Source organism: Pleurodeles waltl, chromosome 2_2 (assembly GCF_031143425.1).
Source record: "Pleurodeles waltl isolate 20211129_DDA chromosome 2_2, aPleWal1.hap1.20221129, whole genome shotgun sequence".
In the NCBI taxonomy this organism is placed as follows: Eukaryota; Metazoa; Chordata; class Amphibia; order Caudata; family Salamandridae; genus Pleurodeles; species Pleurodeles waltl.
This window is the reverse complement of record NC_090439.1, coordinates 69,482,820-69,503,700: the sequence shown is the minus strand read 5'-3', so window position 1 is coordinate 69,503,700 and position 20,881 is coordinate 69,482,820. Positions and strand designations below refer to the sequence as shown.

The following is a 20,881-nucleotide window of genomic DNA, read 5'->3' as shown; positions in this document are numbered from 1 at the left end:
GCCACAGTAATGGACCCCGATTCAAATTACATTCATGCAGCCACTGCAGGCTGTGTGTCTCGGTGCAAATCATGGTATCAAACATCTTGTCTAAGTAAACCCATACTGATGCCGTTATTGGATTTATTATAACACGCTCCCAGAGGGCACCTTAAAGTTGACCCCTGAAACCTACTAGTCCTCTAGTGCTCTGGCTAACTGGTATCAACCAGCCTGCCACCACAGACAGCTTTCTGCATGTCTCCTCCAACCCACCCACTCCCCCCCAACACCTGAGATGGGAGCTCCTGCTCTGAGGCCAGAAACAATGCCTGCTAGGAGGAAGGTGTTGTCACCTGCTCCAGCAGGATGGCTAGTAAATCAATATACCAAGGCCAGAGGCTTCAAAGCATCTGCCGCCTTTGATATATGCAACCCTGGCCTCCCCCAGACCTGGGGAATGTCACTTTGTGCCCTGAGGCCCATTTGGCACCAGGACAGGCGGGAAATTAGTTATACAAGGAGGCGTGTTGCACTTCCAGGCTAGTCACATTCCTTAGGTGGACAGCCTGATGTGCTCCATGAAGGAAGGGTTCCACCAATTTGTTTTTAGTGGAATTCACAATTCTGGGACAGGTTTATGCCCACTCCCCACAGGAAATGGTCATATAGGGTGGTGTAGTCACCCAAGGTGTGAGTAATCCATTGGCTACTACCCTGCACTCCCCCAAATGCCCCAATATTTAATAGTTAGAGGGCCCCCTGACGCTAGGACTTCATATTTGTTTGACTACAAAAAGAAGGGCAAAGAAGAGCCGAACACACAAGAACTGTGGATTGGCTGAGGACTTGACGCAAAACCCTGCCTGCTACTATTCCAACAATTGCATAGACCCGACTCATCCTGCAGGAGTGCATCTGCCAGCACTTTTCCCCCCAATCAGCATCTTCCTTGAAGTGGAGGAGCCACTTCCATACACTAGCAGGCACCAACCGCGACTGTCCAGCTCTCCGTTTTGCTGACTATCTGGTCCACCGAGGAGCATCTCGCCAAAAGAGGATCCCGAGTGTTCAGGAGTGCAGCCCAGTCAACCAACTGTGTATTCGAGACTCCAAGCCTTTCCTGGAGCCTTCCTGCACCAGTACCCAGAGTCCCCAACCTGTTGCAAGCACCAAGGTTTGGTTAGTGTCCATCCCAGACACCAATGCCACCAAGACCGACCTTCCAACGAGGGACTTCAGCATCACTGAGGCCAGCACCAAGAGTGGCCCTTCTGTCTTCTTTTTCACCTCTCTCCAGGTCCGACCCCAAGGAGTGAGAGCCTGTCACACCAAGGACCCAGCAGACAAACCACATCTGCACCCGAGCTCCCCAGCCGGGGCCCAAGAGAGTCAATGATGTGAACATTGTGCCTGTTGAGAGGAGACCCTCAAGAACCGAGCCCACCTGTAGGTTCAATCTGACAGGTCACCCAGTCCCCACTTGCAGTTATTTTCTTCCAGGTACTGCTTCTATTGACTTTAATGCATAGCGTCCAAGGCTACCACCGTTAGGAGCTCCTCTGCACCCAGACACACCAGGGCAGGGTAACCAAATGTGCTGGTGGTTCTAAGGACCTTGGCCCCTACTTACCTTGAGCCCCGAAGAGCAGTTCTGTAAGTCGATTGCAAGTGACCCTGTGCACTGTTTGTTTTCCCCATTTCCCCATGGGATAAAATTACTGTGTTTGAAGCTCATGCTCCAAATTTGACAGCTGTTTTTTCTGAGTTTTAAAATATTGCTACCTCCGAAAAGTACTTACTTGATCTTGAAGATGCTGGTGTCTAAATTAAGATAAAAATCTGTTTTCTAAATAGGTTCCTAGTTTCTCTTTGAGTGTCTCATTTATTGACTCTGCATGTTCAGCAAATGCTTAGCAAATAAACCTAAACTGCTCACCCACTCTAACATAAAAGAGAACATTTGGGATAATTAACCCCCTGTAAACCAATAAGGGTCGCCCATACTATCTGAATAGTGTCCCCTTACATTGGTATACTACATAGATAGCCAGCTTCCTACAATGACCCCAAGCCCCCTCTCGGGATTGGTCGCTGAAGGGTGCTTAGAGACACACTGGAGCACTACCTGTCCCAAATCTGTTCCCAAACAGTCCATTGTGAGGTCTGTACCACGTCCCTTGTATCCAGATAGGAAGGTTAACATAGTAATAAAGAACCCTGGGCCAGCCTCCTCAGTAATGTGTAGCTTGGATTCTGTAGCACAGTCAGCAAAGGACCCTCAAATGAGCATGTGCAGGCCTAGTCTGAAGCATGTATGCTAGATTGGTACGTTAGCTGGGCTCATAGAATGGCAAATACCAGTTTCACATGCAATTGTGTCACTCATATACCATGCAGGGAATGTTCCTGTCCCAACTTATGGGCACAGATCAGGGTTGAATCCATCGTTCTTTTGCTCACCATGCCACCCCAGTTTGGACCCAGCCATATGCAAATCAGTCTTGACCCTGTTCCTCATGGGAACAGTCCGTCCCGAACTGCCAGGCCAGGTCCCCCTTGGACTGTAAACAAGCATCCTGGGACAGGTTTCAGGGTACCACCCTTCATCAGCCAGGCTAGCTTGAATGCCCAGACTTGGGTCCCTTGCTCACTGTGCCACTAGATTCAAGCTAGCCTGGCTGATGAAGGGTGAAACCCTGAAACCGGTCCCAGGATGCTTGTTTTCGGTCCAGGGAGGACCTGGCCTGGCAGTTCAGGCTGGACTGTTCCCATGAGGATTAGGGACAAGACTGATTTGCATTTGGCTGGGTCCAAACTGGGGTGGCATGGTGAGCAAAAGAACGATGGATTCAACCCAGATCTGTGACTGGGGGTGAGTGGTTGAAAAGTTTCAGCACTTCGTCCATCATTCTTTTCTGTTTTATATTGGTAGCCTACAAAATTGTTGGGTTTCGTTCACCCACTTTACCACATGTGGTTGCCATAACCACAGGAAGGGGCATTCAGGGTGCCCTTTTCTTATAATGTAGTGTCCTGAATCAAGAATGTGGCTTCCCTAGATGAATTTTGTTAGTGCTGTGCTTTAGACGCTAGCCCTAGAGCCAGTGCATAATTTTGCCAGTTAATGCTGAGAAACATTTTTTGCTGTACCCTCAAGGATTTGCCTGCTGCTTCCATTAGTGTTTTAACTTTGATTTGATAAGAAAGGGGATGAGGACATCAAAGTAAGTACGCTTCAAAGCACAGTGATATCTGTATTTCTAGTCCAGCCGCACCCCTTTCTCTTTGTGGCCCACCCTCCCTACTGTTTCAGCAGAATTTTAAAGTAATGAATAGGGGCAGAGGGAAACATTGGAGTCTGGGTGCAAGGCATACATTTAAGCTTAATTATGTTTTCTCCACTTTGGTTGGTGTCTCTGGTCTGCTGTCCTAAATGAAAGAAATCCCAAGCATAAGACAAAAGGGAGGCTGGAGTATTAGGACTCCAGTACACAGGTTATTACTGGTAGTAGGCTGTACTTTCACTTGACTAACAGCAAATATAATTTTCTTTCTTTTGTAGCAGAAATTGGATGTGAAGAATAGACCGCCATCTGGAAACTCTTCCAGATCCAAGAGTACATCGCCTACCCTAACACCATCACAGTCTCCTACCTCCAAAGGTCGCCATGCAGATTCCTCTGTGTCCTCCTCTTCTTCTCATAAGCAGTCCAAAAGCAGTGGTGGCTCCAGCAGCGGAACCATTACAGACGAAGGTGTGTTGTAGGTGTACCCAAAAAGTAGTATCCAAAACAATTGTACCCAATAAACTATACATTTCTTTGCCTGTTGAAGTACATTGAGACTTAACACAGTCTCTGGCTTTCCCAATATTTATTTCTCTTTTTGTACCTTTGTGTTCTCACAAGAGCCTTCTTCAAACCTTACAATTCTACCTACATTAAGATGCTCTTGACTGAGAGTTTCATCAGATCTCTGCCTTGTGTCTAACTCTTAATTCCCTAAAATTCAAAGGTAAGGTTCAGACCTAATGGCTTGCCCCTTTGATCTGAGAGCATAGGTGACTTGGCTAAATCATTTTAATCATAATGTTTCAACATCCGAAATATGTATATTTCCAGAAAGCAGGTGCTGTTCTATCTTTGGACAGTAGATAGGATCATATATTTAAATCACGCTATGAAGAGAAACTTAAAAGTTACAATAGTACTTTTGTTGCCAAATGGGATGACTTGTATAAAAATTGGCTTTGCTCTCAGTACTACCATGGCATCTTCTGAGACTGTAATAAAACTCGCCTGTCCTGGTGCCATTAAAACCTACAGAGACTTTTTTAACAATGATTTTACAAAATTGAGCGGATCAGGAGGTAATTTTGTTATCCGTGACAAACCTACTACAGATCTGCCTTCCAGCAATTAAAATCTGACCCTTGTTGAGCAATTTAAGCTGTTTAGTTGCTCATTGTTACAGAAGACTTTTATAGCCTTGAAACCATCATGTTTCCTGGGATTCAAAACCTGTAGCCCATGTTGTTGCACCCATTTTATGTAATAGTTCTGATTGTTCTCCCAAATCTACATATGTGCCATTTCCATTCAGAAAGGCAATTGTTGCAGTCCTTCTTAAAAAGCATACCTCCAATCTTGCTGAAGTAAAAACACTTTAGACAAATGTCTCTTTTTTTTCATCCTTTACTGCTAAAACGTTGGCAAATCAGCAGACAGTTATAGGAATTTTTAAAATCCTCTGATAGCTGTTCTAGTTTAGTGTTGCTTTAGGCCATCCCAGACATTCAAAGTCAGCCCTTACTACACCAGTGGCTGACATTACATTGTCTCTTTTGGCAGCATTGTCACAGACCTAATCCTATAGTCTGGTGCTTTTGGCACTATTGAACATGCAGTACAGCAGATGGATGAAGGGTAAGTATTATCTCTGTGGGCACAGATCATCTTGTGTTATTACAGTACACCCAAGGTAGTATTCTGTACTCACTTCAGATCTGAGTTTAAAGTCTTAGTGTACAGTGTGCCCCAGAGGTCTTCCCTTAGTCCCACCCTTTTATGTCTGTGTAGCACCACTTTTCACATTAAAGGCATTTTTTGTAGGTGCATAGGCTAGGGATACCTATCTTTTGTATATATTTGATGGGTGCTATGGATATCAACAACAGCACCTTTTGTGCCTGTCTGCTAGTAGTCCCTAGGTGGATGGCCACGAACTCACTGAACCTAAGCTGTGACAAACCAGATGTTTTAGTGTTTGGTAGACCTCCTTCTACATTGACCACGGCTGAGTGTCCTTAGCAACCAGGTTCTCTTCTTATTAATGTGATCCCTGCCTGAAATCTAGGCTATTTGACTCTGCTCTTTCAGTTGTCCGTCAGAAGAACAAAGTAACATCTGTTTTACTACTTTTCCCCATTTCATGGAATTTACTGGTAAAAGACAAGTTATTCTGGCAGTTATTTCCCTGAGTCTACATTTTGGAAATGGTTATCTAAGTCGTCCTCTTTATTTGTCAGATCATCCCCTATCATCCAGAAGGCAGCTGCTTTAGCTGTTTCTTTACTTTTGGGTATGCAAAACTGATATCACATCTCTGCGAAATATGTAACTCACACTGGCTGCCAAAAGGAAAAAGGGGTTTTAAGTCACTGCTTAATTCCTCATGCCATCTTCAAGACTGGTCATCTTTAGCTTCAAATGAGAATGAGATTTCCCAGCTGTTGTATATCCTGTATTCCCCTGTCATCTTCCCAAACTGTTATCGTTACACTTCATATGAGAAAAACACATACTGCACACTAGTCTTTTTTCCCCATCTTGCTACCCTTAACTGTAAGATTTTTTTTTCATTAAGTGATAAGTCTTGTAGTGTTGAGAAAAAAGCATCCTTATATAGCCATTTTAGTGTGGCATTGCTAGAACAGACTTTAAGGTTGAGGTGGCAGTCAAAGGGAAAAGTATGCTTGTAGTATATGTTGCTGTAGATGCACATGTTCTGCATACTCCTGCCTTTTAGTTTTGGGCTCGGGCATTTGCAAGTTCTTCCAAGAAGTTTTTTGAGTCATTGGTGCAGTGTGAATTCAAACTTAATGGGCAATGCACATGGGCATCAGCTCCATGTTAGATTGTGTTTGTCCTTCCATCCAGTTCAAACCTGCACCGACGGGACTCCATCACTCATCTCGTTTATCCCGTTTTTATGGGCACGCATGGTGAATCTTTGACACCCAGAGTCAGAAGAGCCTTTGTTGTCTGTGTTTTCTCTCAGCAACACCCTACAGAGAATGATGTCTGCTAATTGACTCTTTGAACGGCAGGTACCTCGTACCCTCCCCGGGGCTGTGTGCCCTTTTTTATTGACCTTACCACCAGAGAACGTAGACCCTCTCAGGGTACTCAACAGATGCTTTAAAGAACTCTCCCTAATGCCACATGAAAAACCATTGTTGGATCACCAAGGTTTGTAACATACTGTTGTACTTTATTGACCATGACAGTGCCTTGTGTGAAGCTTGCCTCACCTTTTGGTTAAAGAAATCGCTGCGGAACTGAAAGGAGAAGTCTTGGGTGCACTTTAAAATACATCAGCAGTCAGCTGCCGTCACGCCTGACATCTTCGGCAAACAAGCCTGGACTCTTTGGGGAAGAAGTTATTTTCTTCTGCCAGCTTTGTATTGCGCTCTGTGAAAACTGTATGCCTTTTGGGCCGTTACTTCCACACTTTGTGAAACACTGTTGCGCAAGTGATGCCACAGGTCCCAGAGGAGCCCTTCTGTAATCTCTCAGGCCGTTGCCAATGGGAGAGATGCAGCAAAGTTAACAATTCGATGTGGACACTACTCACTCACTGATGGTGTCCCTGAGGCTCCACTCCTGGTTGAGGACGTCTGTTTAAGCTTCTCATATGAACATGCCCTTCAGTGGCACCAGTCTCTTCGAAGGCAAGGCAGTCGACACTGGAGTTCTTCAAGGACTCCCGGGCTTCAGCCAAGTCCTTAGGCCTTTCAGCGCCTCCCTCCCTCATCCCTAATCTGCCGTAAGATCCTTTTGTGGCTACGGAATGGCATCCAACTGCACCTGTATTCTGCATGGCCTTGGGCGCAGTGCCCACAGACCTCATGGATCAGTACCCAGAAGTCTGCTCAGTCCCCGCCACCAGCTGCAGCCTCCAAGCCTTCCTAATCTGCCTGTTTACCATCATGGGCACCCAGTTGGCAGCATTTGCCATCACCTGCCCCATTGGCAGTCCATAACATCAGAGAGGTGGGTGTTGCAGATTGTCCAAAGGGGGTACTCCCTCCCCTTGGAGACTACCCCTCCTTCAATGCCTCCATCTCACAACCATCTGATGGGGAATCATCTGTCCCTTCAATGCGAAGAAATCACAACTCTGTTGGCCAAGGAAGCTATAAATAGGGTTCCAGGGCCAGATTAAGCTATGGTTGCTTTTCTGCTACTTTCTGGTTCCCAAAAAGGGCAAGAGCCTTTGCCCTATTTTAGTCCTCCGAACCATCAACCTCTTCCTCATCAAGGAGTAATTCAAAATGCTCACATTGGCTCAGGTCTTGTCTGCCGTTGACCCACAAGATTGAATGGTAGCGTTGGACTTGCAGGACGCATATTCCCACTTTTCTGTCCTTCCTGCCCACAGATGTTACCTGCGGTTTACGGTAGGTCATGAGAACTTTCAGTTCACGGTGCTTCCCTTTGGCCTTACCAGCGCCCTTTAGGTGTTTACCAAGTTAAGGGTAGTGGTCGCAGCTCATCTGTGGAAATCTGAAGTGCCGGTCTTCCCCTGTCTTGATGACTGGCTGTGGAAGGCAATTTCGCTCCAGGCTGTCTTCTACCATCTCCAGACTACGGCAGACCTTCTGCATTCGCTGGGGCCCACTGCCAACGTGCCAAAGTCACACCTGACTCCCTCTCAGACGCTTCCTTTCATCAGTGCTGTTTTGGACATGGTGCAGTTTCGGGAATATCCTATTGAATGGCGAGTCCAGAATATTCAGGCTATGATACTGAGGTTTCAGCCTCTGTCCTGGGCTTCAATGAGACTGACTCTGAGGCTGCTGGGCCTCATAGCCTCCTGCATCCTGCTACTGATACATGCCTGTTGGCATATGCAGGCTCTGACTTGGGACCTGAAGTTCCAGTGGGCGCAGCATCTGGGGATTCTCTCCGACATGGTCCAGATCTCAGAGGGAACAGTGAAAGACCTGCAGTGGTGACGACCCGCGATTGGGTCAGAGACAGACCCCTCTCCCTTCCCCAACTGGATCTCACAGTAGATGTGTCACTCCTAGAATGGGTCGGCCATCTGGGAGAGGTAGAAATCAAGACATGTTGGAGCTCTGAGCTATCTAACTGGCTTTGAAAACCTTTCTACCTTCTGTCAAGGGAAGGCTAGTGCAGGTGTTCATGGACAACACAACCGCCATGTGGTACTACAACGAAAAGGGCAGGGTGGGGTTTATGGACTTTTTGTCAAGAGGCTCTGTACCTCTGGACTTGGCTGGAACAACTGGGCAAATCCCTGATGGTTCAACACTTGGCAGGCTCTCTGAACGTCAGGGCAGACAAACTCAGTCGTTTATGTCTAGTGGGTCACGAATGGCATCTGCCCATTGAGGTGGCGCAAGGTCTCTTCCAGCAGTGGGGAGAGCCATGTTTAGATCTGTTCGGCACTGCTGAGAACGCGCAATGTTAGTAGTTTTGCATGCCAGAGTTTCCAAGGTGACTCTCGCTCTGAGATACTATTTGTCTCAAGTGATGCTCAAGCTTCTTGTACGCCTTTGCACCCATACCATTCCTGCCCAGAGTTCTCAAGAAGATCAGGAATGATGAACTCAAGGACTGGGCACTGAGATTCTGGTATCCTGAGCCGCTGAACATGGCCATCAATCCTCTTATCAGGCTGCCCCTTCGGGAGGATCTTCTGTCACAGCAGCTGGGGAGGGTTCTTCACCCAAACCTGTCCACTCTCTGCTGCCTTGCATGGAGATTGAGCAGCAGCAGTTGACAGCTTTTGACCTTCCTTCCGAAGTCTGTCAAGTTATTCTGGCAGCCAGGTGTCCCTCGACCAAGACGGTATGTGCCTGCCATTGGAAGGAATGTGTGCTGTGGTGTGCCCCCTTTCTTAAGTCTTGCTCTTTATTCTTTCTCTTGTCTAGCAGGGCTCTGCTCTTGGCACTCTTGTCTAGCAGGGCTCTGCTCTTGGCACTCTTGGCACTCTTAAGGCTATCAGGTCTTTCGGCCTTTTTGTGGCTGCCTGACCAACCCTTCTTGTTCAAGTCCCCTATTGTGCATAGGTTACCCCTGGGTGTTGCCCATCTTTTCCCTCCTTTGCCATTCATAATACCTCAGCGGGATCTCAATCTGGTTGTAACATTCTTAATAAGCATCTCCACATTTGTTCCTTCAGGCTTCTGACAGTCAAAACAGCCTTGCTTGTGGCATTTACATCTGCCCGCAGAATAAGTGAGCTGCAGGCCTTATCATCTAAGCCGCCTTACCTCTATGTCTATCCAGACAAAGTGGTCCTTTGTACAAGGGCTTACTTTCTCCATTCACATAGACCCTCTTAAGCCTAGTGTGGGAACATCATTTGTTATCTTCCCCATCTACAAATGTCAGGCCTCAACTACACTTCTGTAAGGCTTTTTCTAGCTGCCATGGTTGCATACATACAAAACAGAGTACACGTTTTCTCTTTTGCATCCCAGTAATCAAAGCCTTTATGCAAGGCCTCAAATAGGTCATCCCTCCCAGAGTCCCGCGTCCCCCTATATGGAACCTCAATGTGATCCTTAACAAGCTCAAGGGTCCACTCTTTGAGCCCTTGCATTATTGTCCTTTGGTGCTACTTCCTTGGAAAATGGCTTTTCTCGAATCCATCCATAACTCACTCAGATGCAATAGTGAGCTGCAATCCCTTACAGTTGAGAACCCTTTATTCAGGTTCACAGGGGCAGGATTGTTCTCTTAACCAATCTAAAGTTCGTTCCCAGTGTGGTTTCCCCATTCCACCTCCACCACACAATAGAGCTGTTGATCTTTTACCCACACTCTGTAAAAGAGAGAGCCCTTCAAACCCTAGATGGTAAAAATGCTCTGATGTATTGCAAGGACCAAACCCTGCTGTAGCAAATCTCCAAAATCTGTATTGGCAGATGGATAGTCAGGTGCATCCAAACCTGCTCCCTTAAAGCTAAAAAAAAAAAGTCCTTTGTGTTACTCCCATGGAGCGCACTACACACAAGAAGGCAGCAACCACGGCCTTCCTGGGAACATCCCATTAGCTGAAATAATTAAGTGACCCACTCGTTAAACCCCACACAAATTTACTAAACACTGATGTGTGGACATCTTAGCCAGCCAGCTGGCTGTGGTTGGCCAGATAGTCTTGAAGACCTTATTTCAGATATCTGCATCATTCACATGCTAGCCACCACTTATAGGGAATACTCCGTTGTAGACTGTACAGAGAATGTGTCTACAGCAACACATTGTATGACCAGAAAATGTTACTTGCCCTGTAAGTATCTGTTCATAGCGTGTAGTGATTTAAGTTCACATTTGCCCTCTTTGCACCCCAGAAGCATGAGGCTGTAGTTGCACATTCTCTTATTACTTAACTTGCTTTCACAATACACATGGTGCACCATGCTGGGTTCACTCGCCAAGCCATACCTACTCTAATCCGCTGTGCGGAAAACAATCTAACATGGAGTCTGTGCTCATGTGCATTGCTCACTAAGGGTGGAGTCACACTGCATCCTGTTACTCGAAAGACTTCTTTGAAGAAAAACAACTTGCAAAACATTGTAATCCAACACTAAAGGGCAGTAGTATGCAGAGCATGTGAGTCTACAGCACTACACGTTATGAACAAATGTTTACAGGGTAATAGTTTCATTTTCATTTTCTGTCCATTGCTGAATGATGTCCTGTTCATGAATTGGTAAATTATGCCAGTTTGTAATGTGATTCAGCTGGATGTTTACAGTTGCTCTACTGGGCGGCACGTTACCCACCAATGTACCACAGCTTTTAAATAGTGCTTAATACAGTATTACATGTGTAAACATTTAGGAACAAACATTTGCAATGCAACAGGTCTCGCATTTGCTCGAGTTAGAGTTAGAGCAATTGGCGTTGTAAATTCCTAACTGGACTTTTCTTGCCACATAAATTGAAAATGAAGTGTAAAACAGTTGACAGAAGAAAGCAGATTCAAAGCGCAAGAGTTATTACCTCCCTCCCTGAATATCTAGAAAGGATCCCGGCTGGGATGAAAGGCAAACCGAAACCGGAAGAGGGGCCATCATACGCTCTAACAGGAAGAAGCATGACCAACAGAAATGTTCAGGAATGTTCACTTACTTAATACGCCAGGGGAGGAACTTCAGCACACAAAGGAGGGTAATTTGACAAAATACACCAGTATAAATTAAGCATTTAAGACAAGCACAACAACAAAAGAATATCGAGTGGGCGTGGTTAAAACCACAGCGGTATTGCAACAGGCTCTAGAGCGCTAACGCCTAAAAATGATGTGGAATGCATTTGAAATGCTAGGTGCAGGTGGCGATACCCCAAAATCTCATGCTCTGAGAGGTAGGATAGAACAAATAATATCCAAGGGCCATATGTACGAACACATTTTCCCATAGACACAGAATGGGCAAAACTGCTTGCTACATCTGGCCCCAAGTTCCTTATTCGACAAATTAGATACATAAAAGAAGGCTTTGATGCAACTTTCCTAGAATTCGTGAAAATTATTATGTTCGATGGCATCTGTCGCTGTAGATACGCATGTTTTGCATAGCTCGCCATCTGGTGTTGGGCCGGAGTGTTACAAGTTGTTTTTCTTCGAAGAAGTCTTTCGAGTCACGGGACCGAGTGACTCCTCCTTTTGTCTCCATTGCGCATGGGCGTCGACTCCATCTTCGATTGTTTTTTTTCCGCCATCGGGTTCGGACGTTTTCCTGTCGCTCCGAGTTTCGGAACGGAAATATAGCTAATTTCAGAAGATTTTCGTCGGTATTGTTGCGTTCGGGGTCGGCGTAGTTAGATTCAACACCGCGTCTAAGATCGAAGAGCTCCGGTGCCCTACGGGGTAATTTTTTCGATCCCCCATCGGGGCCTGGTCGGCCCGACCGCGTGCAGAAGAACGCCGATGGAACGGACCCCGTTCCGTTTCTGTCCCAAATGCCACAATAAATACCCCTATACAGACCAACACTTGGTCTGCAACCTGTGCCTGTCACCTGAGCACAGCGAAGACACCTGCGAGGCCTGTCGTGCGTTCCGGTCCCGAAAAACTCTCCGAGACCGTCGAGCCAGAAGACTTCAGATGGCGTCCGCGCCGACAGCCCACCGGGAGTTCGAGGAACAAGAAGAGGAGGGATCCTTTTCGATCCAAGAATCGGACTCCGAAGGATTCGACGATACACAAACCGTGAGTAGGACGTCGAAAACCACTCAAAAGAAGATTTACAAGGCCCAGGGGACGCCGCTGCCTTCAGGCCATGGCTCGACCCATAAATTCGGCGACCGACCGTCGGCACCGAAAAAGGCCCAAACAGTGCCGAGATCGTCCGACTCCGGTCGAGACACCGGCACGCAGCCTTCTCGGGACCGAGAAAGTGCTGGAGACAAGCATCGACACCGAGATACCGGTGTAGACACGGCTCAACGCCGAGACAGCGGCACCGAAGAAGATCGACGCCGAGAGGTTTCGGCCCCGAAAAAGAAAAAAGTCACCTTGGAGCCGAAAAAAGATGCAGACAGGGTTTCGGTGCCAAAACAAACTGCAACCGACCCAGTTTCAGGCTCTTATACAGAAGAGCACTCGCTAACCTCCCAAATGCAAAAGCATAGGTTTGAGGAAGAACTACACTCAACGGATGTAGACCATACGCAAAAGCGTATTTTCATACAGCAGGGGACAGGAAAAATAAGCACCCTTCCCCCTATTAGAAGAAAGAGAAGATTGGAGTTCCAAACTGAACAAACACCACAAACAAAAGTGGTGAAAAAAGTTACCCCACCACCCTCTCCTCCACCTGTGATTAACGTCTCACCAGCACAAACTCCATCACATTCCCCAGCTCACACCACCATGAGCCAGGGTGACCAAGATCAAGACGCATGGGACTTATACGACGCCCCAGTGTCAGATAACAGTCCGGAGGCATACCCTACGAAGCCATCTCCACCAGAGGACAGCACTGCGTATTCTCAAGTGGTGGCTAGAGCAGCACAATTTCACAATGTAAGCCTCCACTCAGAACAGGTCGAGGATGACTTTTTATTCAACACACTCTCCTCCACCCACAGCTCCTACCAAGGCCTGCCTATGCTCCCTGGTATGCTCCGGCACGCAAAAGAAATCTTTAAGGAGCCGGTCAAAAGTAGGGCAATCACACCAAGAGTGGAAAAGAAGTATAAGGCGCCTCCTACAGACCCGGCTTTCATCACTACACAGCTGCCACCAGACTCTGTCGTTGTAGGAGCAGCTAGGAAAAGGGCCAACTCCCACACATCTGGAGATGCACCACCCCCAGATAAAGAAAGCCGCAAGTTCGATGCAGCTGGTAAAAGAGTCGCAGCACAAGCTGCAAACCAGTGGCGCATCGCTAACTCCCAGGCACTACTTGCGCGCTATGACAGAGCCCATTGGGATGAGATGCAACATCTCATTGACCATCTGCCCAAGGACCTACAAAATAGGGCAAAACAAGTGGTTGAGGAGGGACAGACCATTTCCAACAACCAAATCCGCTCCTCCATGGACGCTGCAGATACAGCTGCACGGACAATTAATACATCTGTAACTATCAGAAGGCATGCATGGCTCCGAACGTCTGGATTTAAACCAGAGATTCAGCAAGCAGTTCTCAATATGCCTTTTAACGAAAAAGAACTGTTCGGTCCAGAAGTGGACACAGCGATTGAGAAACTCAAAAAAGACACGGACACTGCTAAAGCCATGGGCGCACTCTACTCCCCGCAGAGCAGAGGGAATTACAGCACATTCCGTAAAACACCCTTTAGAGGGGGGTTTCGGGGTCAGAGCACACAAGCCAGCACCTCACAGGCAACACCGTCCAGTTACCAGGGACAGTACAGAGGAGGTTTTCGGGGACAATATAGAGGAGGGCAATTCCCTAGGAATAGAGGAAAATTTCAAAGCCCCAAAACCCCTACTACTAAGCAGTGACTCACATGTCACTCACCCCCTCCACACAACACCAGTGGGGGGAAGAATAAGTCATTATTACAAAGCATGGGAGGAAATCACTACAGACACTTGGGTTCTAGCAATTATCCAACATGGTTATTGCATAGAATTTCTACAATTCCCTCCAAACATACCACCAAAAGCACAAAATTTGACAAAACATCATTCCAATCTCCTGGAGATAGAAGTGCAGGCACTATTGCAAAAGAATGCAATCAAATTAGTGCCAAACACACAAATAAACACAGGAGTTTACTCACTGTACTTTCTGATACCAAAGAAGGACATAACGCTGAGACCAATCCTAGACCTCAGAATAGTGAACACATTCATCAAATCAGACCACTTTCACATGGTCACACTACAAGAAGTATTACCATTGCTAAAACTACACGACTACATGTCAACTTTAGACCTCAAGGACGTGTATTTCCATATACCAATACACCCATCGCACAGGAAATACCTAAGGTTTGTATTCAAAGGAATACATTACCAATTCAAGGTACTGCCTTTCGGATTAACAACCGCACCAAGAGTCTTTACCAAATGTCTAGCGGTAGTCGCTGCACACATCAGAAGGCAGCAAATACATGTGTTCCCATATCTAGACGACTGGCTAATCAAGGCCCATTCGTTAATAGAGTGCTCAAATCACACAAATCAGATCATACAAACCCTCTTCAAACTAGGGTTCACCGTCAACTTCACGAAATCCAACATTCTGCCGTGCAAGGTACAATAATACCTAGGAGCCATAATAGACACAACAAAAGGAGTAGCCACTCCAAGTCCCCAAAGAATTCAAAATTTCAACACCATCATACAACGCATGTATCCAACACAAAAGATACAAGCAAAGATGATATTACAACTCCTAGGCATGATGTCTTCATGCATAGCCATTGTCCCAAACGCAAGACTGCACATGAGGCCCTTACAACAGTGCCTAGCATCACAGTGGTCTCAAGCACAGGGTCATCTTCTAGATCTGGTGTTAATAGACCGCCAAACTTACCTCTCGCTTCTGTGGTGGAACAACATAAATTTAAACAAGGGGCGGCCTTTCCAAGACCCAGTGCCACAATACGTAATAACAACAGATGCTTTCATGACAGGGTGGGGAGCACACCTCGATCAACACAGCATACAAGGACAATGGAACGTACATCAAACAAAACTGCATATAAATCACCTAGAACTTCTAGCAGTTTTTCAAGCACTAAAAGCTTTCCCACCAATAATAGTTCACAAATACATTCTCGTCAAGACAGACAACATGGCAACAATGTATTATCTAAACAAGCAAGGGGGGACACACTCCACGCAGTTAAGCCTGCTAGCACAAAAAATTTGGCGTTGGGCAATTCACAACCAAATTCGCATAATAGCACAATTTATACCAGGGATCCAAAATCAACTCGCAGACAACCTCTCTCGAGATCACCAACAGGTCCACGAATGGGAAATTCACCCCCAAATTCTGAACACCTATTTCAAACTCTGGGGAACACCTCAAATAGACTTGTTTGCGACGAAGGAGAACGCAAAATGCCAAAACTTCGCATCCAGATACCCACACACACAGTCCCAAGGCAATGCCCTATGGATGAACTGGTCAGGGATATTTGCTTACGCTTTTCCTCGTCTCCCTCTCCTTCCTTACCTGGTAAACAAACTCAGTCAAAACAAACTCAAACTCATATTAATAGCACCAACTTGGGCAAGGCAACCCTGGTACACAACGCTGCTAGACCTATCAGTAGTACCCTACATCAAATTGCCCAACAGGCCAGATCTGTTGACACAACACAACCAAAAGATCAGACACCCAGATCCAGCATCGCTGAATCTAGCAATCTGGCTCCTGAGATCCTAGAATTCGGGCACTTACAACTTACCCAAGAATGTATGGAAGTCATAAAGCAAGCCAGAAGGCCATCCACCAGGCACTGCTATGCAAGTAAATGGAAGAGGTTTGTTTGCTACTGCCATATTAATCAAATACAACCTTTACACACAACTCCAGAACATGTAGTGGGCTACTTGCTTCACTTAGAAAAATCTAACCTGGCTTTCTCTTCCATTAAAATACACCTTGCAGCAATATCTGCATACCTGCAGACTACCTATTCAACTTCCCTATATAAGATACCAGTCATTAAAGCATTCATGGAGGGCCTTAGGAGAATTATACCACCAAGAACACCACCTGTTCCTTCATGGAACCTAAATGTTGTCCTAACTAGACTTATGGGTCCACCTTTTGAACCCATGCACTCCTGCGAAATACAGTTCCTAACCTGGAAGGTTGCATTTCTCATCGCCATTACTTCCCTAAGAAGAGTAAGCGAGATTCAGGCGTTTACAATACAAGAACCTTTTATACAACTACACAAGAATAAGGTCGTCCTAAGGACTAATCCTAAATTATTGCCAAAGGTTATTTCACCGTTCCATCTAAATCAAACAGTGGAACTTCCAGTGTTCTTTCCACAGCCAGATACCGTAGCTGAAAGGGCACTACATACATTAGATGTCAAAAGAGCATTAATGTATTACATTGACAGAACAAAGAACATCAGAAAGACTAAACAACTATTTATTGCATTTCAAAAACCTCATGCAGGAAACCCAATATCAAAACAAGGTATAGCCAGATGGATAGTTAAATGCATCCAAATCTGCTACCTTAAAGCTAAACGACAGCTGCCCATTACACCAAGGGCACACTCAACCAGAAAGAAGGGTGCTACCATGGCCTTTCTAGGAAACATCCCAATGCAAGAAATATGTAAGGCAGCCACATGGTCTACGCCTCACACATTCACCAAGCACTACTGTGTAGATTATCCGCACAACAAGCCACAGTAGGTAAAGCCGTATTAAGAACATTATTTCAAACTACTTCCACTCCTACAGGCTGAGCCACCGCTTTTGGGGAGATAACTGCTTACTAGTCTATGCAAAACATGCGTATCTACAGCGACAGATGCCATCGAACTGAAAATGTCACTTACCCAGTGTACATCTGTTCGTGGCATCAGTCGCTGTAGATTCGCATGTTCCCACCCGCCTCCCCGGGAGCCTGTAGCAGTTTGGAAGTTACCTTCAACTATTTGTATATGTATCATCTCAACCTTAAATAGGTACATACTTAGTCTCTCCATTGCATGGGCACTATTACTACAATTCAACTCCTACCTCACCCTCTGCGGGGAAAAACAATCGAAGATGGAGTCGACGCCCATGCGCAATGGAGACAAAAGGAGGAGTCACTCGGTCCTGTGACTCGAAAGACTTCTTCGAAGAAAAACAACTTGTAACACTCCGGCCCAACACCAGATGGCGAGCTATGCAAAACATGCGAATCTACAGCGACTGATGCCACGAACAGATGTACACTGGGTAAGTGACATTTTCAATCTATAGGTAGAGCTCGACTCAGCCATTAATTAATTCCGAGTATTATGTTGAAGCATAATCTAGGTTGACGGACAGAAGAAAAGTGTGCAGTTATATTGTTCGTTGTTGTAGACAGTTGAAATGGCAAAAAATATAGAAAGGTAAAAGGAAAATTATCTCTAATATATTTTCACCCTAAACATGACAACTTCTGTTGAATTGACGCAGATGAAGTTAAAGGTATGGTGTTTAGAGATTACTACTTAAATCTCAAATTATAACCAATATACTAATGAAAGGCAGCGGTAATAAGTAGGGAGTTTTAAGCCCAATGTAATTTTTGTGTGTGCTAACAGCAGGTCTTTAGCAACCAGACAGCTTGTGCTGTCTGGTAGGCTCAACCTCAAAAGGGATCTTTTGAGATAGTCACGATTCTAGTTAACCCACTCTTGTCTGCTAAATAGCAATAACCTTACACCTATATTGTTAAACACCCCAAGAAGAAGAGTGCCACGGTATTCCCCTGTGTAAAACCCTCTTAAAGAGGCGTTACCAGGAATATTGACATGGCGTTCAGACATCTGGGCGTCATGTGCTATACATCATTAATATTATAGTCATAACTTAATATTATTTAGCAAACGAGCATGCTAAATATAACTACTTGTAGGATACATATTGTTGCCTTAAACTGTCTCAGTAGCCCTTTGCCCCTAACACATCAAAATTGTTTATTCATGCTTCCTTTTCCTTTAAATGTCTTTGCTTTTAAATCTTGTTGCAGGTTTGGTAATATTTACTCTTTTTGTTTAAATCAAGATGAGCTGTCTGGCCTCCTCAAAAAACTGTCACTTGAGAAATATCAGCCTATTTTTGAGCAGCAGGAGGTGAGTCTTGCATTTTTAAAATTCATTTCATTTCAAATGGCTATGTTTGTGTACTGTTTCTCTTCATGTTGTAAATGCAAACTACTAAATTATTTCATTTTCTGTGTCTGTTATGATTTGTGGCTCTCATGTATTATGTCTTTTTAATGTCAATGCTATGTATCAGATGATGAAGATGCATTGGAAAGGGAGGATGCCCTTTACAGGTGTACCCTGAAGGCCAAAAGTTAGGTAGGTCTGGTGCTGCCGACCTAATTGTTTTGAAAATAATGATTGTATTTTTGAAGCCTATTACTCAATAATCAACCTGGTACGTTGTCATTGATCTTTTGTTTCAGGGCACTGTAGTGCTAAAGCTCCGGAGTACCTGGATTATAATTTTCTCGGGGAACTGGTGTGAAAAAATAACTAACATTATAGATATCCTTTCAACCAAAGAGGGTGGAAGCTAAGCAGGTTAAAGAAAGTTATGGCATTTTCTCATTTTTTCCACCAAAAGTGGCTGCTCCAGCTGTGTAAAATTGTCTGTTTTCTTTAATCTATGGTTAATATTCTAAAGGTTAAGCATGCTACCATTGATGCTGGCCCACTTGCTTTGAGTGTGCTCTCCCTTAGTGAGTGGACATCCTTCACCAGCCCTGCCTGCAGCCTACTCACATCTTCTGTATTGACAAGTCCTACTGGGTCAGCGAGTTTGGGGCAATAGACAGTGGCTATTTAATTTTAATTATCTGATGCTGCCTTAAATGAAAAATAGGTCAAGTTACCTTTCAGTGCTCACAGACACTTCGGGATTATTTGTGAAGTGTTTGCTGTTTCACATTTCTACAGCTGCTTCTTTGCCATCATGGGATCTTTTTCAGTTTCAGTGGGTTTTGGCAATTCTCCTTATCAGAGCACTATCTCAGACCTGTTTGTCTCCTATTTGAAGAGTGTTCTTTAGAACGGTGCTATTTGTTTAATAATTTATCAGTAACCTTTTTTCCTGATTTATTTATTTATTTTGTTCCCCGTTGTTGATAAGTAGTGACACATGTTTATTTTTGTATTTAAAAAAAAAAAAAAAAAGTTGATTACCTTTTTTGAGCAGAGAACATAAAGCAAACGGGCAATCACCACCCCTGAGCAGCCCCACCATGAGCAACTCCATGGGGAATTTAAATGTAATCCCCTCTATACAGAGTGATCCATTGACTGCCTCATGATAATCCCCTCTAATGGGCTTATCCGTCCCTCCCACCCCTCTCGTTCACTCGCAACGCATCCTGGCTACCCTCAGAGGTGTCACCAGGTGTTTCAGTGAATTTTGCCAAACATAGTATTCCTCACCAATTAGTCCTCATGTGACCTGCACCGCTCCGCCATATGTTTCGTATATGCTGCTCATCAGTGACAGCCTACTCTGGGAGATCCAAGTTCCACTGTTAAAAAAAGAAAAAAAAAAACAAACATTTTTTGGTAGAGAAGACTCCATTTTATTATGTTTTGCAACCGCTGCTGTAGATTTTGCAACCCCTGTTCACATAAAATGGTACTGCTAGATATTGGGATTGAATGTCTGCCCCGGGTAAGCATAGATTACAACTTCCAAAAAGTCTGTTTACCATGCCTGAGATTTACTACTGCATGTCATGTAGAAAGAATCCTGTGACTGAGCTGTAACAAATTCTCTCACCAGCACTGATGACAGCTCGTTTAACATTTGAATACACAGATTGCTACAATTGATAATTATCTGTTCTTGTGAAGGATAAGAAGCGAATATGTGATTTTCCTATGAAATGTCCATGTGAGATTTCTCAAGGCTGTCTGTTATTTGCATTTCTGAGATATGCTGTGGTTTGGTGTGGTCAAGATCATGCCAAAGCCATAAATTCCCTCTAAGACCTCTAAAACGTGGCCTCTGAGGTCCCTTTGTAGTTGAATCACATTTGGAATGTATTTACTGCCTGGATTCAATAAATATTTCCCCAAATTGTAATATTCAACAGTTCTTTAAAGCCATATCTTCAAAAACTGGAGGAAATAAGTGTTCGTAGTAGGTGTGGCTGTAGATACACATGCTGTGGATACTCCTGCATCTAGTGTTGTGCTTGGACGTTGCAAGTTGTTTTTCGTCAAGAAATCTTTCAAGTCACAAGGTTTCAGTGACTCCTCATGGATGTAGATGCGCATAGTTACAGACTCCATTGGTAAATAGTTTTTCTCTGCCATAGGGTTTGAGCGTGATCATGTGTTCCTGGTCTTGAGTTTGTCGGTTCCTGTTGTGGCTTTAAGTCCACTGACGTCCACTCAGTTGTAAGAGCAATCTTCAGCATCTATTTCTCAACATCGAGTGTCTAGCCCTC

The 20,881-nt window shown here is 45.0% G+C and overlaps 1 protein-coding gene across 2 annotated transcripts in view; it reads left to right on the top strand.

Annotated features, from left to right (window-relative positions):
- Positions 1–20,881, top strand: part of ANKS6 (ankyrin repeat and sterile alpha motif domain containing 6) — a 389,890-nt gene that overhangs the window by 287,430 nt on the left and 81,579 nt on the right. The window contains exons 12-13 of one of the 2 annotated variants that reach the window (XM_069219478.1): positions 3,545–3,737; positions 18,466–18,533. In XM_069219478.1, the coding sequence (XP_069075579.1) occupies positions 3,545–3,737; positions 18,466–18,533 (261 nt within the window). The remainder of the gene's footprint in view (positions 1–3,544; positions 3,738–18,465; positions 18,534–20,881) is intronic. The other variant, XM_069219477.1, reaches the window with a different exon arrangement.